This window comes from Dipodomys spectabilis, unplaced genomic scaffold (genome assembly GCF_019054845.1).
Source record: "Dipodomys spectabilis isolate Male_0828 unplaced genomic scaffold, ASM1905484v1 ptg000032l, whole genome shotgun sequence".
Classification (NCBI taxonomy): Eukaryota; Metazoa; Chordata; class Mammalia; order Rodentia; family Heteromyidae; genus Dipodomys; species Dipodomys spectabilis.
In genome coordinates, this window is record NW_024870709.1 from 14,875,229 (window position 1) to 14,900,507 (window position 25,279).

General features: G+C 34.3%; 1 protein-coding gene across 1 annotated transcript in view; it reads right to left on the reverse strand.

Moving 5' to 3' along the window:
- The window catches only part of Gbe1 (1,4-alpha-glucan branching enzyme 1), a 207,432-nt gene that overhangs the window by 152,877 nt on the left and 29,276 nt on the right, over positions 1-25,279 (reverse strand). The window contains exon 2 of the mRNA XM_042676802.1: positions 20,614-20,783. Within this exon, the coding sequence (XP_042532736.1) occupies positions 20,614-20,783 (170 nt within the window). The remainder of the gene's footprint in view (positions 1-20,613; positions 20,784-25,279) is intronic.

Sequence of the window (25,279 nt, forward strand, 5' to 3'; positions counted from 1 at the left end):
GAAAGAGAGAAAAGGAGAGAGGGAGGGAGGAAGGAAGGGAAGGAGGGAGAGAGGGAAAGGAAAGAAGGAAGGAAAGAAAGAAGGGAGAGAGGGAGGGAGGGAGGGAGGGTGGAAGGAAGGAAGGAAGGAAAAGAAAGAAAAGAAAGAATTTGAGGAGACAGTAGCACATTGTAGGCTCTTAATTAGATTTTATATTTGGTCAATAAATTACTATTACTTTCTAGAACATGTCTAGTAATCTTGAAGAGTAAGGAAAACCTGTCGCAACTACATGAAAAAGAACTGTATAAAATTTGTCAAAACATGTACAAACTCTGAACCACATTGCTAAGACAAGTCAGCCACGCCAGCAAATGTGTGACATAGCACATGAATCAGGCTACTCGCTGGACAGTTAACTTTAATTGTTAGGAATTGTTTCCCTAGTATTTATAATATGCTTAGTACTAACCTTAGAGTATAACTTCTTGGAAGATAGTCACTAAAATAGTGGCAGACAGAGAGACATAGAGAAACAGAAAGACTGAGAGAGGGTTCCCTTACAAGAATAATGGCAAATTTATACTAGCAGTAGAGGGACTTTTTTCCATTACATAGAGAAAACAGTTATGAGAGTAGAATTCCCTCAGCTTTCTGCTTTCAAACCTATAAACTGTATGTATAGGCATTTTTATTTCCCTCTTTCCCTTCATTCTGTGGGGAAGAGATGTTTCTCACTCTCTAAAAGCTAATCACTTGATTCGATTCTTTCTTATTATCAATTTTAAATCATCTAATGTTACATTTTAATCATCTTCAAGCTCTTCATTTTTAGCATTCCAATATGATGAATTGAGGTACTTACAAAAATAAATGTCAGTAACAATGTCTCCCTAGTCATCTTGTGATTAATATCCCAATTTCTTCAGTTCTACTTCCAATTCCTCATATCTGTTTTGCCTAAGATGTTTATGAGATATTCTAGCAAAGATTATAAATAGCATCCAAATTGTTCTTTCCAGACTCCTCTTTTCCAGACATCCTAACCATTCCTCCTAGTACTTCAGGGTAAACCTTCGACAGGTTCTCTTAAGCTGCAACATAGCTTAAGATATTGAAAAGAAAGGAAAAAGAAATGGGAAAGGGAAAGGAAGGAAAGGGAGAGAGGAAGAAAAGGAGAGGGAGGGAAGGGGGTAAAGAGAAAAGACAAAAATTCATTTAAAAGCTATTTCAGAGTTAGAATTGATTTTTAAAAAAGGCTTGTTAGGTTATTAGAGGTTGCAGATAGAGGTAATTTATCACTTGGGTAGTTTGTTAAACAGGACAGATACTATAAAGTAGGAGAGAAGAGAAACTAAAGATCCAGAAAAAGCTTTCTTGGCACCCTACACTACTGTGGTACCCGAGTACATGTAAGAAAAGACATCTAAATTGAGAAGGGAGGAAATTTTTAATAAGTGGTACAAGTAGACAGACTATTCTCTACTACTATTTCTTTGTTTTTATTGGAAAAGAAGTATTAAATATACAGTTTTTATACTATTATACACCAATCCATTTCTCCTCTAGAGTACTGATGCTTTAGTACAACACAGTATGTTATTCTAACAATAGATCTATATACATGTGTTATACAATACGAATTATACTTTATACATAAAGTACAGTTATATTGTTGACTTACAATTTTATAAACTTTCTTATTAGCTACAATACTAGATTATAACATCTCCCATATACTACATACTTATTCGTTACACTAGTTTCCCCAAGTTAGAAAACCATAAAATCCAACCTAATTTCTTGAATGAGAACCAGCAGTGGTTGCACTTTTATAAACTTTTCTAATTTTTGCTATGCACAGATTGAGTAACTATAGTATTCCAGATTGAGTTACTATAGTATTCTAAAAATGTTGTCCAAAATCAAAGAACTGTATTTTTGCTTTATAATTTATTTAAGGTAGAAGAGCTAGACCCAACTCAAAATACAGAGAGAAATCAACAAGAGGCTGACAGGAAAGAGGCAACAGAGACACTTACTAGAGTAAAGAACTCCAAGAATTAAGTGAAATCTATTTCTTCTCATATTTTTTAAGCATAGAGAACAGGTGAATATAAATAAAAAGATCATTTTATGGGAATAGGTTTAGAACTTTGGGGCTGACTTTGGTCATCAGTGACAGTCGTGGCAACTACTATGCAAAAGAAGGGAGGGATTCTGAATGGAGTGATGAAACTGAACTGGCTTCTACAGAGATGGAAGAAAGTAGATTCAGAAGTGTGCAAATGATTTCTGCAGTGTTGATAGCTGTGAATCTGTAAAAGCAACGGTTCACAAAGTTGTTTGATTTTCCTCAGGGTGCTCAGAAACTGTAGGAACACAGACATTAGACAATCTGACATATCCAACATTGCAGATTTAGAAGGCAAGTGTGGTGTTAGGTCAAGGTTCAAAAGAGATGAAACACTCAAGAAGAGAGCAAGAGGTCTGGAGAAGGATCAAAGAGAAGTAACATGTCACAGAACTCTGTGGGCCTGAAGGTCTCAGCAGTGTGGAGTAATTGGCATCATGGAGTTTAGAACAGAAAAATGCTGGTATAGTGATCTGTATACCTTTAAGAAAAATGAAGTTTGATAAGGCTTTTTGACAATCCTACCAATTGCTCGCCAGCAGCTTCATTCCCTCACCAAAACTGTTCCAGTTACTACTCTCTTGCTCAAGATCTCTGAGCACAGCCTCTCTAGCCGACCCACAGACTCATGAATGAAAAATTAATGTTTTCTACTATTGTACAGAGTTTAGAAGTTAGGTGTTAGCATTACTGTGGCAACAGCTGATTCATACAAAGTAAAAGTCATCCTTATCCTTCTGAACTCTCCATAAATGGTTATACCATCTGTACAAATTTGATGTCTCCTCTTTAATTCAGAGATCAAGTTTCATTCTCTTTACACGATATACCTAGTATGGAACTTCCCAGGTTATAAAGTAACAAACTTTCAACTTTTAATGTCAAATTTAAGGTCATAGTATACTAACTCAGCATTTGCAAACTTAGCAAAAAACAGAACTAACCAAAAACCCTCTTAGAGTTTTTGCTTCACATATTATCATAAATAATATTCTCTTAGCATAAAACAATATTTGTGAAGATTTGAAAAATTATCTATTTAGCAAATAATGTTTTAAATAAATAATGTTGTTCTAAAAGCATAAAAAACTAGGTAGTTACTTCTGTGATTCTCTCTCCTATGGACCACTAATAAAATTAATATAGACAAAAAAGCAAAAACTCAGTAATTTTTAATTCAATGTATTTATGCTTTAAGATATTTTATGATCTCTTTTATACTATAAACTCCAAAACTATTATGTAAAATAAACAACTTATTATATATATATTAGGTACACATTATTATGTATGCATATAAATTACATTTTATACATGTTGTACAATATATTAAATATTATCACTTAACAAAAAGACCTGCTAAATTGCTCAATTGGCTGTTTAAAGATTCACAGAGTGCCTAATTAACCAAATCTAAACACTAGTAGAATCTAAAATACACTTTCATGCTTGGTTTCTACATTTAGAACACACATAAGACATAATTCATTAGGCTATGTTCCTTCTTTTCTGAAATCCAGAATCCAAGAAAATTGAACTACTTTTAAATGAACCAATGTGTTTATTAGATCTGCAGGGTGTAAGAAAACTTCAATTGCTACTCTGTGTCATGCTGATATAGGCATAAACTCTCAGGTTAAACTTCTCTCTTTGTAGTACAAGTTTCAATTTGGATTTTAAAAAGCTTGAGGCCATCAATTTTCACATCTGTTCTCACTCCCATTTCAGAAATCAGAGACCCAATTTCAAGAAAATACTGGCAACTTATGTGGAGGCTTAACATGTTCAAGAATAAATCTATCCACTATTAAGGCATATCCATTAAAAATACATTTTAACCATTTGCTACTATCATATTTTCTCTCTTTTAATTTAATCGAGACATTTAAAGTTGAACAACATGAACACTTCTGTTTTCTTAACTATTCTATTTATCAAAGTCATAAGCCATCACCAAAAACATATTTTCACTATCAACTACCTAATTGCCTGCCAGGATCCCTGACTTCTGACCTCACATAGCATTCCTTCACCATCACTGAGCATTCAAGTATATCTGGTTTGGGAGAGGGAGTTGAACAGTCTAAGCATCTTTCATCAGCTTTTCTTGATTAAAAAAATGAATGATTTCCAGTTTGAGTATCCTTTCTCTAAACTGCTTGGAAACAGAAGTGTTTCATAGTTTGAATTTTTTCCTATTGAGGAGTAAGTACACATATAAAAAAGATACTTTGTACACTTAGTACACTTTATTATGTATGTGCATAAATTACACTTATAAGTACATAATTAATTCATCTTTCATAGTCATTGCATATATCATGTGAAGGTTTTTTATAAGTCATCTCAATAGTTTTGTGCATAATACAAAACTTTATGATGAGGAATATTCTATTTACATCATGGTATTTAGAGTTAAGTTATGGACTTTAGAGTATCTCAGATTTCAGATTTTTGGATTAGGGGTGCTCAGCCAATAAATATAATACTCTAAAGAAAATGAACAACATGTTTTCTCTGTGTTGGCCCCGGTTCAACTTAAGACAAAGAAACTTACACAAAAAATGTGCTTGCTGCCTTGATACCGTTGGTCCTAGGACCATGTATATTCAAGCTCTCTAACAGCAAATAGCCACTCAACACCAAAGTCATCCATACATCCTTCAATAATACATACATAGGCAAGCTTCTTCCTAACATTGCCCTTATTATGTTTCCAAGTAGTGAATAAACTATACATTAATGATATATATATATAGATAGGTATACAGATACAGATTACTCAAGACAATAAAAATCAGATATAGAAATATTAACCAAAGAATGAGAAGAAAGAGATCTCTTCCCTTTTACATCAGAAATTCAATAGACATGCATTACTTACTATTTTATATTTACATATATTACATATGTTTAAACTTACAATAGTGAGTTCTTCAACATAGATAATATACTCAGTGTTTTCATTTATTCTTCCAATTATACTTGAACTCATCCTACTAGAGTGAGTATATCCAAACAATAACATCATAGCAACAAATCATAAAATGCCACCTTAATTGGTTAGTAACTATATTTAAAATTAAATTAATTCACTTATGATTTCCTTTTCTAGTTTTCCCTAACAGATATTAGAGTAACTGTCTATAAGCAACATTGAGTCCTATGAACACAAGTCAGTTGGTGTTTCTCCAAGACTGTATCTCCTCCCTGAAATAATCCACTCAAATGTCAAATTGCTCTATTTCATTATCTATCTCAAAGTGTACAATTACATGTACAATGCACAAATACATCTTACTTTATTATATACTAATCCAGTTTGGCATGCCGTCTATATTTAATGTTTATATTTTCAATAAATGACACTCTAGTTGCTGAACTAACATTCCTCTAGTGAATGATTTTCAATCCTAAATCAGATTTCTCAAATCTTCCTTCAAAACTAGTTTCAGAATCACCCTGGAAAGTAAAATTCATGAAATACTAACAATTCAGTGAAGGAGTACACAACAGACATGCATACATAAATATGAATTCAAAAACCAGTAGTTAAGCTAAAAGCAAGTCATGCCTTAATGGGATAAATTTAATTATTTAGCGATCATGAAAACTAAGAATGGAAGGAAATTAAACACATATAATGTCCCTCAACACAGATTTTCAGGCTGCAGACATGAAGCATGTACGTGTTACAGAATCATGCTAGCTTCCACTTGGATTCAAAGGGAAGTGTGAGAAACCACCAGTGTGTGGCAGTGTTAGCAGCTTTACAAGCAGTTCCTAATAAGTTCAAAGTAAAACCAAAGATGCAATGATGCAATGGCAACTCCATGAATGTAGAGCTGCCACATAGTTAAAATATGTCAGGAAAATCATTGGTTGTCAACAATGCCAGACCAAGTAACAGACCATGTGGATAGCAAAAGGCAAGACCACATGAGATATGTCACCCAAGTCTTTAAGGGCCCACATCAATACCATCATGTATACCGGAAAATGGACATGGAGGTAAAACTTGTAATTTGCCTTGCTGCAGATTTAGCTGTCCCTTCTTTAGGCTGATACTTCCATATTATCCTATACTTTCCTTTAGAAATGAGAATAGCATTCAGTGTCATTGTATATTGTAAATACACACCTCATTTTTCACTTTAAATTGGCTGATAGCTAACAGTTGAGACTCAGAAGCTTTGCACTTGGAATCTGAGATTCTGGGGACTCTTAGATATACCCCTATTAGATGGACATGAGTCTTCTGCGTGTGAGAGTAGAATTTATAGATTAGTGAGCTGTCAAGTTCATTAGGGTGTCAAGTTCAGAAGGGAAGGATAAATTGATCTTCACTTATCAATTTTATTGGATTGAGAAGGGCTTAGAAGATTAGTAAACTATTCTTCAGGATATGTCGGTTCTAAGTGTTTCAAGGAAGAATTAAAGTCAGAAGAGCTGCCCTAATTGTGGGTGGTAACATCCTATAAGAAGCTAGGGCTTAGATGGGAAAGAAAGAAGGCCATGAGCAAAGTAATTCTCTCTGAGTGATTCCTGGCGGAATCCTGCCCTTAGCTCTACAATGAACAGAAACCTCTGAAACAATGAACCAAAATAAAATTATGTGAACCCTTGAGATGTCCTTGTAGTTATTATGGCAATGGCTACGGAAACCTAATACAAGCAGGTATAGTTCATTTATTCCACAGAAAAAGATGGTATGAATCCGATGAACAAAAAATTCCAACACATCTAATGTTGTTCCAAGAAAGGGAATATAATAGATAATAAATGTAAATGTGCATATTATACATTTAAACTTTGAGTACAATCAGAAAATAAAAGCAAAAAAAGGAATAGATGAAGTAACATGTAAGCTACTAATATTAGGCACCATACTAAAATCACTCACAGACAAAATTTCATTTGATCTTCCCAGATATTTGGCAATATATACAGAAAATTCTTCCCACAAGGCCGATGATGAAAGTTGGGAAGAAAATAAAGTCCAGATGAGGATAATCCATCTTCGTGCGACAATGAATTCAATTTTCTTATGCCTAACGTGAACACACTTTCTTACTAAGCCTCTGAGAGTGAATGAATCTCGATTTTCATTGAGAAAAGATTAACAACTCTATAATGTTGCAATTACCTTCTGGGTAATGATGGCATATTTACAGCAGATTTCAGTTTATGATTCCTCTCCCTGTGGAGAGGAGGAAAATAGAGAACAAATATAGACTATTTTCTATAGCAGCTTTTCTTTTCAAAATGAAATGAAAATCATGGTGAATAGACTTAGCTTTTGATAGAGTTTGTTTTGATTTAACACGTACAATTAATCGGAGATACTTTTGAGCTAATTAGCATGTCTTGTCCTTAAAAAAATAAAGTTTTACCACCCAAGTTAGATGAAGCACTTACATTACTATTCACTTGAGTAAGTAAAGAAGAAGGTAACTAGTAAACTATAAACTTCAACTTTACAAGAAAGAAGAAAAAAAAACAAAGAAAAATACTGTTGACTGAAAGGAACCATAGCCTGATCACAAATTGGAAGTATAGCAACTGGTATCCATTACCTAACTCTGCTCCTTTGATATTTTTTTTCAATGGGAAGAACTGAGATGGCCCACCAAACCTCAAACTCACCAACTGCCCAGAACAAGGGAGTTTCATGTCCAAACACCAACAAATGGACAGCTAGAGTTGAGAGCACACACATGGAGAGTGGGTAGTTGACTATACACATTTCTGTATACATCCTGCTTTCTTTGAATGCCTTAGATTAAGATTGAAGAATAAAATCAAAGATCCAGTATTGTGTTTTAAGATGAGGAATATCCATTGGAAAGTACTGTGAATAGCAACAACAAAATCAACCCATAAGTTATAAAATTAAAATACTAGGAGCTATAAACATCTGTTAATGAGGTGCTAAGGTATCCTTTTGTTCCGATTTTAGTTTGATTTTTGGTATGTTTGGTTACTTTTGCAACAAGGAGAAAAATAAACCATGCATTCATCATCCAATATAATAAGTAATAAATTCTTTCAAGAACTTCTTTATATGTTCACTGTAATAGTTCAATTAAAAGATACCTTTTCAGGGATAAATTTTCTAAAGAACTCCTATTAAAGGCAAGTTCTGAATATAACTTAAATACAAACCAAGTATAAATTTAATTTAAGATTTAAAATCTGTTTCTAACTTAAAGAAAGGTTAAAGCAATCTACTTTTAATTAAATATACCTATGGCAACTTAATTCCAAACCTCAAGGTTTTGCAACCTAATTTTTATGATAAGAATATTACTAAAACCCATCTGTACTTAATGACAATCTTCCATTCCTCTCAGCTCTCTGAATCCATTATCTCTCTCAGGGGAGTGAATGCTTTGCTGGTGATGAATATGATATATAGAACAAATGATGCACTTTTTCATTTAAAAGACTAAAAAGGAAATTCACTTTAGTCTCCTTTCTACCTAGTTTCATTAAAATTTAAATACAGTTATTGTAAGAGATTTTTTTTCCTCCAGCTCAGTGTAGTTGAACAACAACACAGTGTAAAAGCCCCACATATCACTAAAATCAGTTGTGCATTTTCCAGATATATACCACAAAAGTTTCAGTTCAACATTTTTGTCTGAAAAACAAAGACATGATGGAGCAACAAAACAAATATTCCATATCTTCAGAAACAGTCATCTGAAAAAGCACATTGCTTATAATCATTACTGAATGCCCTAAGCATTTGTTGACTTCCAAGCACAGGAAAACAATTTTACTTATTTCCTGAAATACCTTAATAAAACAATTTAAGTATTATTTTTTAATCAAAAGTCACATAACAGTGGCTAAAAGCATTTCAAATAACATATTCTCACTGCAACTTTAGTACTAGATGTTGCTTATGACAATATCATCCATTTTCCTGGCAAGAGAAGAGTTAATTCGCCTTCTTTTACACTGTACAAGTTTTAAGACTTAATCACAGAGTCAGGCACATAAACAGTAACAACTAACCTGAAAGCAGGAAAGCACAGGAGGAAGGAGAAGTACTTAATTTAAATTTTATATTTGTCCATGTTTTTCTAACTTGAAAAAGCACACTGATTTTGTAAACATATCTTACATACATAGAATTTGTTTCTTTCTCTCAAATATATATATATACACATATATGCATATATACACATGCATACATATATCTATAGTCAAGTATATTTTTAGTGAGTCAGCTGCTAACTACATTATTTAGGGATAGAACTTTAATGAAGTGAGTACTTTAATATGTTCAGAAACTATAAGGGAAAAAAAGAAAAGAAATTTGATACTAATTGACTAAATCTAGATGTCTATATAATCATGTTAATTGTGGGGCTGGGAAGGTGGCTGGCTCAGTGATAGAGCGCTTGCCTTGCATGCCTGAGGCCTTGGATTTGATTCCTCAGCACCACATAAGAAAAAAGAAAAAAGCCAGAAGTGGCGCTGTGGCTCAAGTGGTAGAGCGCTAGCCTTGAGCTGAAGAGCTGAGAGACAGCACCCAGGCCCAGAGTTCAGGCCCCACGACTGGACAAAAAAAAAAAAATCATGTTAATTGCTTATTGCTATTTTAGAAGCCACTGATAAATTAATACAAAGCCAATTATTGATTTTAAAACTAAAACATTTTTTGCAAAACTGAAATCTTTCGCTTCTTAATATTAAATCCCAGGCTCCATGAGGATTAAGAAAAGCAAAGAAATATTGAACTTTTAGAAAAGGTTGGGAGGAAAGGAAGGGAAAAGAAGGGAAGAAGAAGGAAGGTTGGGCAGGTAGAATCTAAGGGTGAATGGAGGAGGTAGGAAGAAAGCAAGGTTAGGAGGGAGAAGAAAGGGGATACAGAAGGGAGACAGAGAAAGAATCATTCACTAAAGTTCTTACTCTGAATAGAAATGTATACATATTACAAGAAGGTGGGATTCACTTACTAAAAAATATACTGTGGCTGACTGTGATGATCTGTGTTCCTTTAATCCATGTTAAGTGAAACCTAGGTAGTGTGCTGATCAGTACCATTTTCCCATGCTAGATAGAACCCTTAAGTCCCTCCAAGTTTCTGAAACTTGCTCAGGACACAAGAGGCTGTATAAGTCTGTTTAATATAATTGTGGCCTCTAAATCCATTTTAAGCCTGAGATAAATTAATTGAAACATTGCTGTACTCAGTTATACTTTGTCTAGTTGAAAACCCTTTGCCTTGTAGTTATTTTGAAATAGAGACATTTGCTTAGAGAGAGAAAAATAAGAACTACAAAGCATTTCAGTGGCCAAGACATATGGCCACTGGTTGGGCCAGGGAGACAATTACCTGGCTTCTCTCTTCTTCCCACTACAGTCTGCTTCCAGTGCTACCTGATCCTCAATCCTCCCACTAAACCAACTCAACATATGCAGAGACAAAAGTTTAAAACTGAAGAGCAGTGCAAAGTAGGTGAAAGGAGAATAACATTGTTATTTTATTTCTAAGGGAAGAAAATGGTACTAGGGTCAAATAAACAAATTATCTAGCATACTTATTTAAATTTGGCAAGAACAATGGCCTAGACAATTATAAGAAATAAAAAACAAATATTTACACAAATGTGCACAAAAAATTTACAGTAGGCAAAAGTAGAAATAACCAATGTACATTAAATAAAATGTGATATGCAAGTTTCATTTTACTCAGCCATTGAAAGGAATGAAGTAATGTATTTTTACATGACACAAAATGAATAAACCTCAAAAATATGATGCTATATAAAAGAAACCAGACACAAAAGTCTCTATGGTATGATTCTAACTATATGAAATGTACAGAATTGGGTGCCGACATGATAGCATACTCCTGAAATTCTAGCATTCAGGGGACTAAAGCAGAAGGTTTGGTAGTTCAAGAGCCAGTTTATACCATACTCACAAACAATATCCAAATTAAGAGAGATAGACATACAGAGAGGGGGGGAGAGAGAGAGAGAGAAGAGAGGGAGGGAGGGAGGGAGGGAGGGAGGGAGGGAGGGAAGGAGGGAGGGAGGTTAGAGGAATAAATAAAGGGATGTCAAGGGACAGAGAAAGAAACCCAGAACTTTCAACTATTAAGAATGGAAGATGCATTGAGATTCCACCTTACCCCAGTTAGAATGGCTATAATCAAGAAATATAATAACAACAGATGCTGGAGGGGATGTAGCCAGAAGGGAACCCTACTGCATTGTTGGTGGGAGTGTAAATTTGTTCAACCACTTTGGAAAGCAGTATGGAGGTTCCTCAAAAGACTCCACCTAGAGCTCCCCTATGACCCAGCAATCCCACTTTTGGGCATTTAACCAAACGATTACAAACAAGGCCATACTAAAGCTACCAGCACAACTATGTTTATCACAGCATTATTCACCATAGCTAAGATATAGAACCAACCCAGATACCCTTCAGTCAATGAATGGATCTAGAAAGTGTGGTATATATACACAATGGAATTCTATGCCTCCATCAGAAAGAATGACATTGCCCCATTTGTTAGGAAATGGAAAGACTTGGAAAAAATTATATTAAGTGAAGTAAGTCAGGCCTAAAGAAACATAGGTCCTATGAGTTCCCTTATTTGCAATAACAAGTATATCTGGGACAAGCAGAAAAGGTCAAAAGCTATGTACATATGACCAGATAACATGATGTTAAGCAAAATGATCCCCAAGATAGGGACACATTTTTTTTTCTTGCTTGCTATTGCTTCTAACTTATTTATAATGTACCATGGTTTTTTTTGTTTGTTTCTTTGTATGTTCCTCCCCTACGGTATAACCCCTGTTTTCACTGTATTTGATGTCAGGGCCCTACATCTTGCATATAATATATACTTCTCTAATTTTTGGGGGGGATGGGGAAAAATGCATAAATAGGAATACAGGTTAATCTATTGTAACAATGAGATGCACAAGACACTATGTTGAAAACAACTTTGGCTGGGGCGGGGGTAGTTGTGGAGGTGGCAGAGCAGGGATGGTAGGGGAAAAACAAAGGAGGAGGCAACAATGCTTGATAGGAAATGTACTCATTACCTTGCTCATGTAACTGTAACCCTTCTGTATGGTATTTTTATAATAAAAAAGTACCAAAAAAAAAAAAGAATGAAAGTCCCCAGGCGCCGGTGGCTCACGCCTGTAATCCTAACTACTCAGGACACTGAGATCTGAGGATCACGGTTCAAAGTCAGCCAGGGCAGCAAAGTCCATGAAACACTTATCTCCAATAAACCACCAGAAAACCCGAAGTGGCACTGTGGCTCAAGTGGTAGAGTGCTCACCTTGAGCTGAAGAGCACAGGACAGGGCTAAGGCCCAGAGTTCAAGCCCCATGACTGACAAAAAAAAAAAAAAAAAGGATGGCAGCTGTAATCTTAGCAGTAAAGTCCACGAAATTGGAAATAGAGCTTATTTCCAATTAACCACCAGGAAACTGGAAGTAGCGCTGTGGCACAAAGTGATAGAGCACTAGCCTTAAACACAACAGCCCAGAGACCATCGCCTAGTTCAAGCCCACAACTAACAAAATAAATAAAATAAAATAATGGAGGTAGAATGAAGCAGGAAAAGGGAAATGTTTTGCAATTAGACAATAATAACTGATAGATAATGTAAGAATATGAAAAAATGTACATTTTAAACTACTTATTTGTGCTGTATGGCTATAGCTCAGCATTAAACATGTTCAATATAAAATAAATACAAAAAATGGGAGAATATTCAAGGCATTCAAGTTTTGATTCAAAACTCTTTTTTTGGAGGGGTGGGGGAAGGGTCTACTGGTACTGTAGCTTGAACTCAAGGCCTCAGACTCTTGCTTGACTTTTTCACTCAAGGCTAGTAATCTACTCCCTGAGCCACACCTCCACTTCTCACAACTCACTTATGTCTCTTTCTGTGGCTGTTGGGTGGTGAATTCTTGCACAACTGCATCAATGTTGAAGGATATTTATTCTTGCTGAGAGAATATGGTCGTGTTTTCGGATCTGTACTTTTTGAATAATATCTTTGGCATGCTTTTGTTACTGTGTTCCAAGCCACTAAAATGGCTCTTTTTTTTTTTTTTTTTTTTTTTGGTTTTCATCATTAGAATTTGGAATCCATCAATCATTAGAGAAAGGATTCTGGCAGCTAAAATTATATAAGACAGTCATAGCTTCACATGAGGAACTACCAAACCACGATACAATTTTAAAATACTTCTAACATTTTCTAACAAGAAGGTGACTGGATGTGAACTGAAAGTATAAAGAATACTTGAACGTATAAGGGAAGAGAGAAATGAGATGAGACGAGATGAAAGATGGAGTCATACCTTGATGCTGCAAGACCAACCACTCAACTCTAACTCTAACTGATATGCTCAGGGGAGCTACCTGGATGAGAACAACAAACAGTGCTCCTCACCTTTAACCCATATACCACATTTCAATAAAACATTCTATAATGCAAAATGATACTCAGGTACGATATCTGTGGCTTCAGAAAGTAAACAGCAGCAAATGAAGCTGGCATTTCCTCAACAATGTATCGTAAGTGATAGCTTCTTAAAATAATGCAGTTTGATCTTAAAATAAAGAGTTGCATTGTGATCAAGACACAGAAGCTAATCATCTGTTATTAATCATAAAACATTGTTGACTAGATGCCATTATTAAAGACTAATACATCACTTCCATTAAGGAAACATTTTAAGTGCATAAGAAAATAAGCACAATATAACTCTGTACAAGTAAATGCTGAACTGCACAGTCATTTTTAATGGGAAAAATAATAACAATTTCAAAACTGCTAAAAAAAAAGCATACAAAATAATTATAAATGCACACACACAAGTAAATACCAAGTTCTATGAATACTTAAATATCAAAACTGATTTCTAACAGAAAATACTTTATTAGCTATCCAACAAAAAATTTTAGCAGGATATTTGTAAAAAGTAATATGAAGCTAGAAAATTACTGCTTCTATAGTACAGTTCCAAATCTACCTTCCAGCATCAAGGTTTCTAACAGCAATCTCATAAAATCCCCTGAATTTAAGATGCTTCCCTATAAACATAATCCTATTAGGCTTTACAACAAAGCTCTCTGATCCAGCAAAATTGGGGTCTGAAATTGCAACATGTATTGAAGGTATTACTTTAAAAAGAGAATGTGAAAGTATACATACGTGTAAGACAGATGAACACACAAGCATAAGAATAAACATCGTTTTAATTTAAAACAGACACAAGAATATACACACTTGCTCATCTTCTGATGTAAGACTAAAATCATACCCTTGAGTTGGATCCTTTATCAGATTTTGAGTCATCATGCTCATATAAACCATTATCTACAAGACCATATTTCCTTTGAATTAAAATGGTATGAAAGCTTAATTGATCCATGTAAAATAATCTGCATGGGAACATTCAGTTAAATTCATATTTCTTAACTCACTGTGCATATTTAAGAAAAACTATTTCTTCCAGGTTGTCTTTTTGAAATATTCCTAATACCCAGTAACTTTTTCGTATCGCTCATAGTTCATCACTATATAATATTGTGCTGCACAAAAACAGGGAGAAGAATTACCATGCAAGGGTCTGGGGAGTGAGGAGCATTTAGCTCATTGTCAAGATTCATGATGGTACTGCTAGTTGCGAATTGTCAGGAGTTTTCATAAACAGTATTCTGATTCCCTGCCTCACTGACATAAATCTAGTCTGTATTATTTGGTAAATGAAATGAGAGATGGGCTGGGAAGGTGGCTCAGTGGTAGAGTGCTTGGCTTGTATGCATGAGGCCCTGGGTTCGATTATTCAGCACCACATAAGCAGAAAAAGACAGAAATGGAACTGTGGCTCAAGTGGTAGAGCACTGACCTTGAGCTAAAGAGCTGAGGGATAGCACCCAGGCCCACAGTTAAGGCCCATGACCAACAAAAAAGAAAGAAAGAAACGAAAGGAACAAAAGGAAGGAAGGAAGGAAGAAGGAATGCAAATACACTGTCATCTGATGTTTTTACAGTCATCCCAGAATTCTTCCATTGTTCTTTTTCTGTTTTCCGAAGATCAGATAGAAGCCTCTCCATTATCTTGGAATCTACCAAGAATCTGACACATGGGGAAGAGTCACAGCTCACAATGAGAACAACATATACAAGAATCCAACATACATAGGAAAGGCATTACTGCCGGGAGCTGGTGGCTCATGCCTGTAATCCTAGCTACTCAGGAGGCTGAGATATGAGGATCATGGCTCAAAGCCAGCCTGAGCAGGAAAGTCCATAAAACACTTATCTCCAATAAACCACCAGAAAACCAGAAGTGACACTGTGGCTCAAGTGGTAGAGCTCTAGCCTTGAGATAAGAGCTCAGGGACAACACCCAGGCTCAGAGTTCAAGCCCCACAACAGATTAAAAAAAAAAAAAAAAAGAGGCATTACTGTCACAACCTGCTAAAATATACTGGAGCAGTTTTTACCAGGCCAGTCACACTACAGTGAAAACTGACCATGCCACTATAAGAAACAAAGAGCATGCAAAAGCAGTTGATACTAGAACTACACTTCCAATCATATTGGTTTATACCAATTACTATGATATCTCATTTTTAGAGCCGTGCTTTTCAATCTACCTATAATAATAAAAAAATTACCTCTTTTAAAACTTAAAATTTGAGCAAGACCAATACTTACACAAAATTATTTGAAAATTCAAATCATTATTAGACTCAAAAACTAGAATAAACAAAATTACTCTACTTTTGACAATGTCTTATAAGCTGATTCCAGTGTCTAAAACCACATATAAAATCCACAGAGCACACTTTAAGTGGCCCTCTTTCAGAACACAGGAGATTAAGAAACAAAGGCTCTATGATACTTCTTTGTCATTTAGTAAATGAAAAAAAAACTTAGAGATGAATTTTGTTCAGAAAACAGAAGTAAAGATTCTTTCAGTGTCATTCCACTTGGAAAAAAAATCAGTGGTTGCCTTTTTCTATTGGATTAAAAATCATGAGTGTATATGTCTATGTGTGTTTTAGTTCAGTCTATCAATGATCGACATTTGGCTTATTTGAAAAGTGGCTAGCTTCTACACTTAGTAATTTTAAATAAAATGTTTTCATTTAAGCAAATAGGAACCCAATTTATTTTATATTGACATATGTAGCTTACTGCCTTTCATTCTTATTATCATCTAGATACTGAAAAGAAGCTAGGTCTCTTCAATTATGCTAGCAGCCTGCAATAAACATGACTTAGTACCAAAACTCCCAGTATATTTTAAATCATAATAATTTTCTGAAGAATGAATCTTTCCAGGACTGCAGATGATTCAAAGTTTTAAAAATTCATTTCAAACCTGGAGTGCAGTTTCTAGTCTTCAGAAAAACACCTTCTGGGTGGTAAGATTCCAATTCTGAGAAATGATATTGCATGTACACTATCTGTTTGGACACTGCAGTGGCTGCTAACTAGCTGTTTAAAATATTGAGTCATTAAAAAAAATGGGAAAGAGACAAATAAATGATTTTCTCCTTTTAAAAAAAAATAAAAATGTACTATATTTTACATGAAGTTGTTTTCAAGCAGTTTTTAAATTATTTGAATAGCAATAGACAGATCTGCCTCTGGATGGGCAAAATAGATGGATGTTATATTTTGGCAAGGTCAATGATAGTTTTAAAATTGTGTGTGTGGTGTGTGTGTGTGTATGTCTTTGTGTGTACATATATACTGAGATTACAGATGTGTACAATCCCTGGCTTGTTTGAGATAAGGGGAGGATTTCATTAACATTTTATCATGGCTGGCCCTGAATTTATCTTCCTAATCTCTTCCTCCCAAGTAGCTAGAAATACAGGTAATAGTAAATTTTAATAAGAAAAAAAGCCTTTTGGAAATGAGAGCATTTTGCCAACTTGCCAATTAACATTAACACAGAACTGAATATGGCATACAAATGTTCATATTCGCAAATTAGTACCCAGAGTAACCTAATTAGATAGGCAAGATAAATAACACTTTTATCCTCACCAAAGCAAATGAAGAAATACACTTAGAAAATTCAAATGTGTTTTCAAACTCTAGATCCTTTTTCATTTTAAACAAGTCATGGATTTTTCCCCCCAAGTCCTGGGGCTTTAACTCTAGGCCTGGGTGCTGTCCCTGAGCTCCTTTTGCTCATTCTACCACTTGAACCAGAGTTCCGTTTTTTTTGGGGGGGGGAAGGAGAGGGTCCAGTCGTGGGGCCTGAACTCTGGGCCTGGGCGCTGTCCCTCAGCTGTTCAGCTCAAGGCGACCGCTCTACTACTTGAGCCACAGCGCCACTTCAGGCTTTTTTTCTTTTTGCTCATGTGGTGCTGGGGAATCAAACCCAGGGCCTCATGCATGCAAGGCAAGAACTCTACCACTGAGCCACCTTCCCAGCCCCTAACACAGCTCCATTTTTAACTTTTTCTGTGATAGGATAAAAGTTTCATGGACATTCCTTCCAGGGCTAGTTTTGAACCATCATCTTCAGATTTTAGCCTACTAAGTAGCAAGGATTACAAGCATGAGCCACCGGTAGCAGGCAGAATTGGTTTTGTGGGGGTTTTTTCTTAAAAGGCATTTATATATTTGACTGTTCCAAGTAGTTGTAAATGAAATATTGTCAGTTTAGTTGATCAAAAATATAAAGGAGTAAACAAGAACATACTCTTTTCATAAATAATATTATATAATTAATCCTATCCGACTACACATTTATGGTATATATGTACATCTTCTTTATATTATATATTCTGGACAGTAACTTATTGTTACATAGACAGTTCAAAATTTTTTCTCTCATTCTGGAGGCTCTTTCCTTTGCTATGCAGAAAGTCTTGTTACTTGATTCAACCTCATTTGTCAATTTTTACTTTTATTTTCTGAGCTTCTGAAGAAAGGTATTGCCGTAAAGGATTTTCTCTAGGTTTTTCTCTAGTAGTTTCAAAGTTTCAGGCTGACATTAAAGCCTTTCATCCATTCTGAATTGATTTTTATACAAAGTGAGAGATAAGAACCTAGCTTCCATCTTCTACAGGTGGATAGCCAGTTTTCCCAGTACTACTTGTGAAATTGGTTATCTTTTCTCCAAAATACATTATTGCAATCTTTGCTGAGAATCAGGTAGCTACAGATGTGTGGGTTTATTTCTGTGTCATGTATTATGTTACACTGGTCTCAAGGTCTGTTTTGCTCCACTAACATGCTGGTTTTGCTCCTATGGCTTAGCAATATAGCTTAAAATATGGTACTCTAGTAACTCAAATGTTGCTTTTTTGCTCAGAATAATTTTGACTATTGTGGACTTCATGCTTCTATATAAATTTGAAGATTGATTTCTCTATTCCTATGAAAAATGACATTAGCATCTTGATAGAAAATGCATTAAATCTACATAATGCATATACAGTCTGATAAAAATTAAAAGAAAGAATAAAATGACAAAGAACTTTTGATAATAGGCTGATTTTAAACAGTTTGGTTATTAACAAACAGGGGTCAAGGCAGAAATAACCATGTTTTCATGTATGGAAATTATAAATAAAATACTAATTTAAGTGAGAATCCTACTATCCTAAAAGTACCTTTCCTAATTATCACTAGATCATACAAATCTGAAATTTCGGGTCTCAGGACATTCATAAATTTTTCTATAAAGTTTTCCAATAACTCTCCTGAAACATAAACATCTGACATTATTTTTTCTTTGTGACTGTATGGGAAAAAAAATTTAAACCTTCATTTTCCTATAAAGAAGCTTGTAGCTACATGTGACTTTTGAGCACTAAAATGAGGTTAAACAATGTAACTGAGAAACAAAAATTTATATTTTGTGTTACTCATTATTTAATAAGTAAAATTAATTTTAAAACTGTAACTTAAGTAACCTATGAGAGAAATTGTAATTAACTGTGGAAAAGTCTTAGTATAAGAGTTTTCTTTTAAACTCAAATATGTGTCATATATGGCCCATAAAAAAATTAGCATTTTCAATAAGACTTCCATAAACCAGATGAAGAGAACACAACACAAAATAGAAAGAAAATACCTTATCAATGATATTTATATATTAACAGTGTTTATATGTATATAAACAAACTTTTAGTAATTTTTGTTAATTTTTTGCTATGTTTTTATTGAATTTTGACATTTGATTTATACCCAGTATAACTCACTCTTATTGCATGATTCTATATATGTTGATTCAGTTGGAAACTACTATCCTAAACAAGACTTAAAACATTATCATCATCCCAAATAGTTTCCTCATGTTCCTTTTTGATCAAGCTCACCTACTGCTTTCAGGACCTGACAGCCATGATCTATTTTCTGTTGCAATAATTTTCCTACCTCCAGCATGTCATAAAAATGCAATAATATGAAACTGTTGAATCTGGTAATGAGTGAAAATAATATTTTACACATTACGTTCCTCTAAAGATTTACAAACAAAAATCCTTTTGGCATTTCTTTTTCCTTTTCAAGAGCATTCTACCAATGCCTGTTTTTTTCAGTTACTTTCCTGTCACCATTAACTTCCTATATTGTCATTTTGTGGCCTTTCTATACCCTTCCAAAATCAAACCTTGCAAATTATATTATAGATCATTATACAGGTCCTTCCTCCCACTATACAGTAAGCAAGGACGCTTAACTTTGTGCTACTAAGAGTTTTATCACCTGCTAGTGTAGCTGAGTGTAGATGGTGATGCTGAGGTGATAGATCCCATTACATTACAGAAAAGGGAAGGGAAAAACAAAAAGTGACTAAGGTTGCCCTCAAGGCCAACGGTGTGCATTTATCAAGGTCTCAGAAACAGGTATGAGACTGTAGAGAATCCTTGCAAAAACTCAGATGCCAACCAGAGTGAGGTGCTCATGCTAGTGGAGATATAGCTCTGCTACAACATTCACTTGCCTTGCTATTTGTTTCATCAGAACTTATCAGCCCAGGTGAATACATTTACAGTAGTCTTCCTACCATGACTTTACTCATACCCGGTTATTTTTCATATAGATACAGAAAATAACATTTTTTTCAGGAACACATCACAGGAGAAACAGCTCTATTACATGAGTATAAATAATAATTTTTGAACAAGCACAGGTAGCTCACGCCTATAATCCTCGCCTCCCAGGAGGCTAAGCCAAAGGACTGCTATTTAAAACTAATGCTAGGCAGAAAATTCCCAGGAGAACATTTGGAGATGTGGTTCTCAAATCATAATTAGCCAAGCCAGGAAAAGGCCCTGATTTCAAATGCAAGTAAAGAAAATAAAATAATAAAAAGAAAGTAAAATAAAATATATGGAAACATTTGAAATATCAGTTATTTGAATCATTAATCATCATGTCCTAATGTTGACAAAATACAGTGTGTGCTTTAAATAGAAGAGGAAAAAACTAATAGCTTCAACTCTTTCTTAATACTCACTAAAGTCTCCAGTAAGAAATACTGCTTCTGCTCCTGGGGCCCATTCTTTGCAGTACAAACCACCATCAGAACATCTGTGGATGCCAAAGGTTTCATAGCCTCTGGAGAACTTATCAATACCACCTTCATTCTCTCCAATGTTGTTCAAAATCTGATGAAACTTCGTATACCTTCAACAAAAAAAATACATTAGAAAATTAAATAGAATTCCCAAAAAGGTGAATTAATATTTCATTAAAAAAGACAACATTGAAGAAGAAAAAGAATGTAAATAATTTTAATTATTGAGATACATGTCCCAGTAAGATACAAGAACAAGCTGTTATATAAAATAAACGATAGTAATCCAACAAACATTTCTTTATAATCTCAAGCATTTTAGTGTAAGAATATGATGGCTGTATTACCAATGAACCATTTACAAGCCTGCATAACTGTAGCTTCCTTATCAAGAGAGTATAATGAAGAGCACACCTATATCTCTTCTGAATTCTAAGGAAATGAAGACAAATTGTCAAAATGTAACAAGAAAAATAAAACTATCTCCAGGAACATGTCATAGACTTTCCCTAAGCATCACCAGCCATATGGTCTCTGTCACGGGTACTCAACTGTGTCTCTGAAGCATGAAAGGGGTCACAGACAATATGTTAGCGAGTGGGTGTAACTGGGTTCCAAAATACCTGTATTTTAAAAAGGAAGAGAAAGAGAGAGAAAAAGAAACGAGTATGTCAGCTATGACCTTTAGGCTGTATTTGCCTAGCCTTGCCCTAAAGCAGATAAGCATGGCAAGAACACACATCACGTCAACTTGTAAAAGTGGCATTGAAAGGAAATGAAGATCCCCAAGTAGAGTCAAGAACAGTACATGGCTGCTCCCAACGTTTTGGTTCTTGTGTACGTACACACACACACACACACACACACACACACACACACACACACACACACACACACACACACACACACACACACACCCCTATTTTCACTAATTTCTCTCTGAATCTAAGGAGAAAGAACTAGATTGTTATGGAATTAGTACACTATGTACACTATGAAGGTGCCAGAACTATACAATGAATAGGACTTCTATGCAGTATTTCTTCAAACCCTAAGAGACAGTGACAATGAAACCCTCTAAAAGATGGAGTATATAGGAAACATACGTAATCTGAGAAGTTGATAATTACAGATAACCTACTTTATTTGACCATACAAAGAACATTTTTTTACAATTACTTCATGCTTCAATTACTTCATTCAAACATGAATTCAATAAAATAAGAGCTAAGAAAATATATGACAAAATAATGAATTAAAAATAAGACTGCATAATTAGGGGAAATTTTCAAATTATTAGAAGTAATGGATGAATCAGAATAGGCAAAAATACTTAAAGGAACAGATAACTGAAAATTAAATTAGAAGGAAAATACAAAAAAATGAATATATTGATGACAAGCTAATTGATATCCAGAAGTGACAACTGCTGAATCAGAAATACAGCTAAATAAAGCTAAATAAAATTTAAAAAAACTAGATAAAAAGGAATATACAATATATAAAGCATAAAACGTTTTAAATAAATTAAGTCATGTCTGCTATGTTTCAAGAAGCTTGGAAAAATATAAATGAAGATAAAGAAATATTCTCACAACTAGGTAGAAGAAAAAAAAACCACACTAAAACAACAAAAGAAAGCTGGGCACCTGTGGCTCACGGCTATAATCCTAGCTACTGAGGAGGGTGAGATCTGAGGATCGTTGCTCGAAACTAGCCCTAGCAGGAAAGTCCATAAGACTTATCTCCAATTCACCAACCATAAAGATTGCAGGGGCACTATAGCTCAATTGGTACCCAGTAATTATTCAAAAATATGAAGAGATGCCACAATTTACTATGAGCTTTTCTTAAACACTGTAATGGTCATAAAATACTTAAAATACTCACCTGAACCAAAAAAAAAAAAAAACCTAGATCTTCAGGTTTATTAGAATATCATTTGCAAACTCTGTTAACCTATAAAAATTACATTTTATTCTGCTCCAAGTATCAATCTTTGCTTTTTGGCACATGGAAAATAATTCATAATAATGGCTAAAGTAGTATCAAGCATCAAAATGACACTATAGAAAAAAAATCAACAAAAAAATCAGGAATTAAGGCAAAAGAAGCACAAAACTAATTATGGATTTTTAAGGCATAAACTTGAAAAGGTTGAGTAAATGTGCCAATATTTATTTGTCAATGTAAGTATAATGCTTTAAAATACATTTTTAGATTTATGTACTTTCATAAGATGTTTCCATATGTTCCATTTGGTAAAAAAATATTTCAATGGAAACAGGATTATAGCATTCTATTACTTTAACTAAATATCTTGACTTCCCTCAAGGTCAGCCCTACAGCTTCTGATACAGGAATACATATTCCACTTTGAAATCGCTTTGGCTCAAAAAAGAAAATGCCTGAGGATACAGCAAGCTCATCATGCAGGTGCCCTCTCCTGCTAAGTCATCTCTCTTAACATTTTGCTATGAATTTATAGGATGTTTAAAAACTAGGTCAAGTTTTTGGCAACCAAGAACATAAAATGGAATTAGTATAGGAACTAGCATTGGGTATAATAAGATTTATAATATTAGATTTTTATCTCTACATACATTAACCCTTTTACAACAAAGGAAAACACTGCAGGTACAGATAGATTCCAAAAGTCAAGAAGGTAAAAATAAAATTGTATCATCATTAATTTAGAAAGGTATACTTAAATGAAATCTCTAATTAACAATCTTCTTTTAAAGAAAGTCCTTTATTTTTGCATGAGTAAAGTTATTAATTTTATAAGTAAGGATGTCAATGTTGTTGGATACTAACGGTTTAGTCTCTAAATCAACAGTGTAAGTTCAAATCCCAGGGCTGTGACATATAACATGTGACATTGAACAAGTCCCTTCACATTCTCTTCTCTTGCTTTTTTTCTCCTGTTAAAGTCACAGGGAACCATGAAATCAAGGTGGAAGCTTTGCCAACAGTAGCCAGAGGTATTCAAGGAAACTTGGTTAACATTTTCCATATGGAAATGACAACATATTAATATATTTTAAATTTACCAATTCTCCTTTTTTTTGTCATGGTGAGATGTAAATATACATGGTAATCATTAGGAAGCATTAATACCCACCCTACAATTCCACAGATATTCCAGAACCCTTCCCATATTTTCCCTTTTTTGAAAAAAAATGTACAAATATTACAGTAATCCATAATATATACTATGTATTCCATATTGATTTTAAATGTATAGATTAGAAAAAAAATCTTAAAGAAAATTAAGTAACTGGCCTATCCAAGAGGGAAAAAGAAATCTTTATTAGCATGAGTTAGGTGTGGGGGAAGCAATGAAACACATTCAGGTCTTTTTTCTCCTCACAGATCACTCAGCCAGGAGCTTCAATGAAGCACTAGTTTCAGTCAAGGCTGTGAACACCAGAGACATATCAGGGAAATGGAACATAGCTTATCTGCAAATGTCTTGTGTGTAGAATCAAGTCTCAAGTACTTCTGATTGGCGAAAGAATGACACTGCTCCATTTGTTAGGAAATGGAAAGACTTGGAAAAAAAATCATATTGTGAAGTAAGCCAGGCCCAAAGAAACATAGGTCCCATGGTTTCCCTTTTTTGCAATAACTAGTATATATCTAGGACAAGCAGAAAAGGTCAAAAGCTATGTGCATATGACTATATAACGTGATGCTAAGCAAAATGAACCCTAAGATAGGGACACAAGAGATTTTATCTTTCTTGTTCTTTTTAATGTACTTATAATGTACTATATGATTTTTTTCTTGTTTCTCTTATATGTTCTTCCCCCATGGTATATAACCCCTGTTGTCACTGTATTCTATTCTGGTACCCTGAATCTTGTAAATATATTTTTATAATTTGAGGAGGGGAAGGGAAATAACAAAATGCTAAAACAAGGATACAAGTTGACTCATTGTAACAATGAGATGTATAAGACACTATGTTGAAAATTAACTTTACAACTTCCGAGGGAGGGGAGTAGAGAGAGGGGAGAAAGGGAGGAATTGGGGAGGTGGGGTGAGAAAAGGATGGTAGGGAAAAAACAAATGAGGAGTTAACAATGCTTGATAGGAAAGGGACTCATTACCTTGCTCATGTAACTGTAACCCCTCTGTACAGTATTTTCACAATAAATAAAACATATATACTTCTGATTGGGCCTAAAATCCAAGAAACTTCTTTGGAAAATTCATGCCTTGCAAGTTCAATTGTGAAGATTTTATTTTCTTGTCTATTTACTAAGGGACAGCATGTTTACAGCCAAGAAAAAGTAGAAAAGGAAAAATTCAGGGGAATTTTTTCATAGCTAAAGATGAGAGAAACAAGGTTCAAGGAAGGGAAATTGAGTGTTAGATTTTATATTTAAATCAGTTTTTAAAAAGACTTCAGGGATTCAGCACAAACTTTCTTCATGATATGAAAAATACCCAAAATACATAAAATTACTCCTGTGTCAACACCATCACATAATGGTTAGGCATTTGAGAATTTAAGGACATTTTATGTTCTTTCATTAGGGCAAGTATTTAGGAGCAACAAACAAAATCCAACCTATTTATTGAAAAATAAAGATATTTA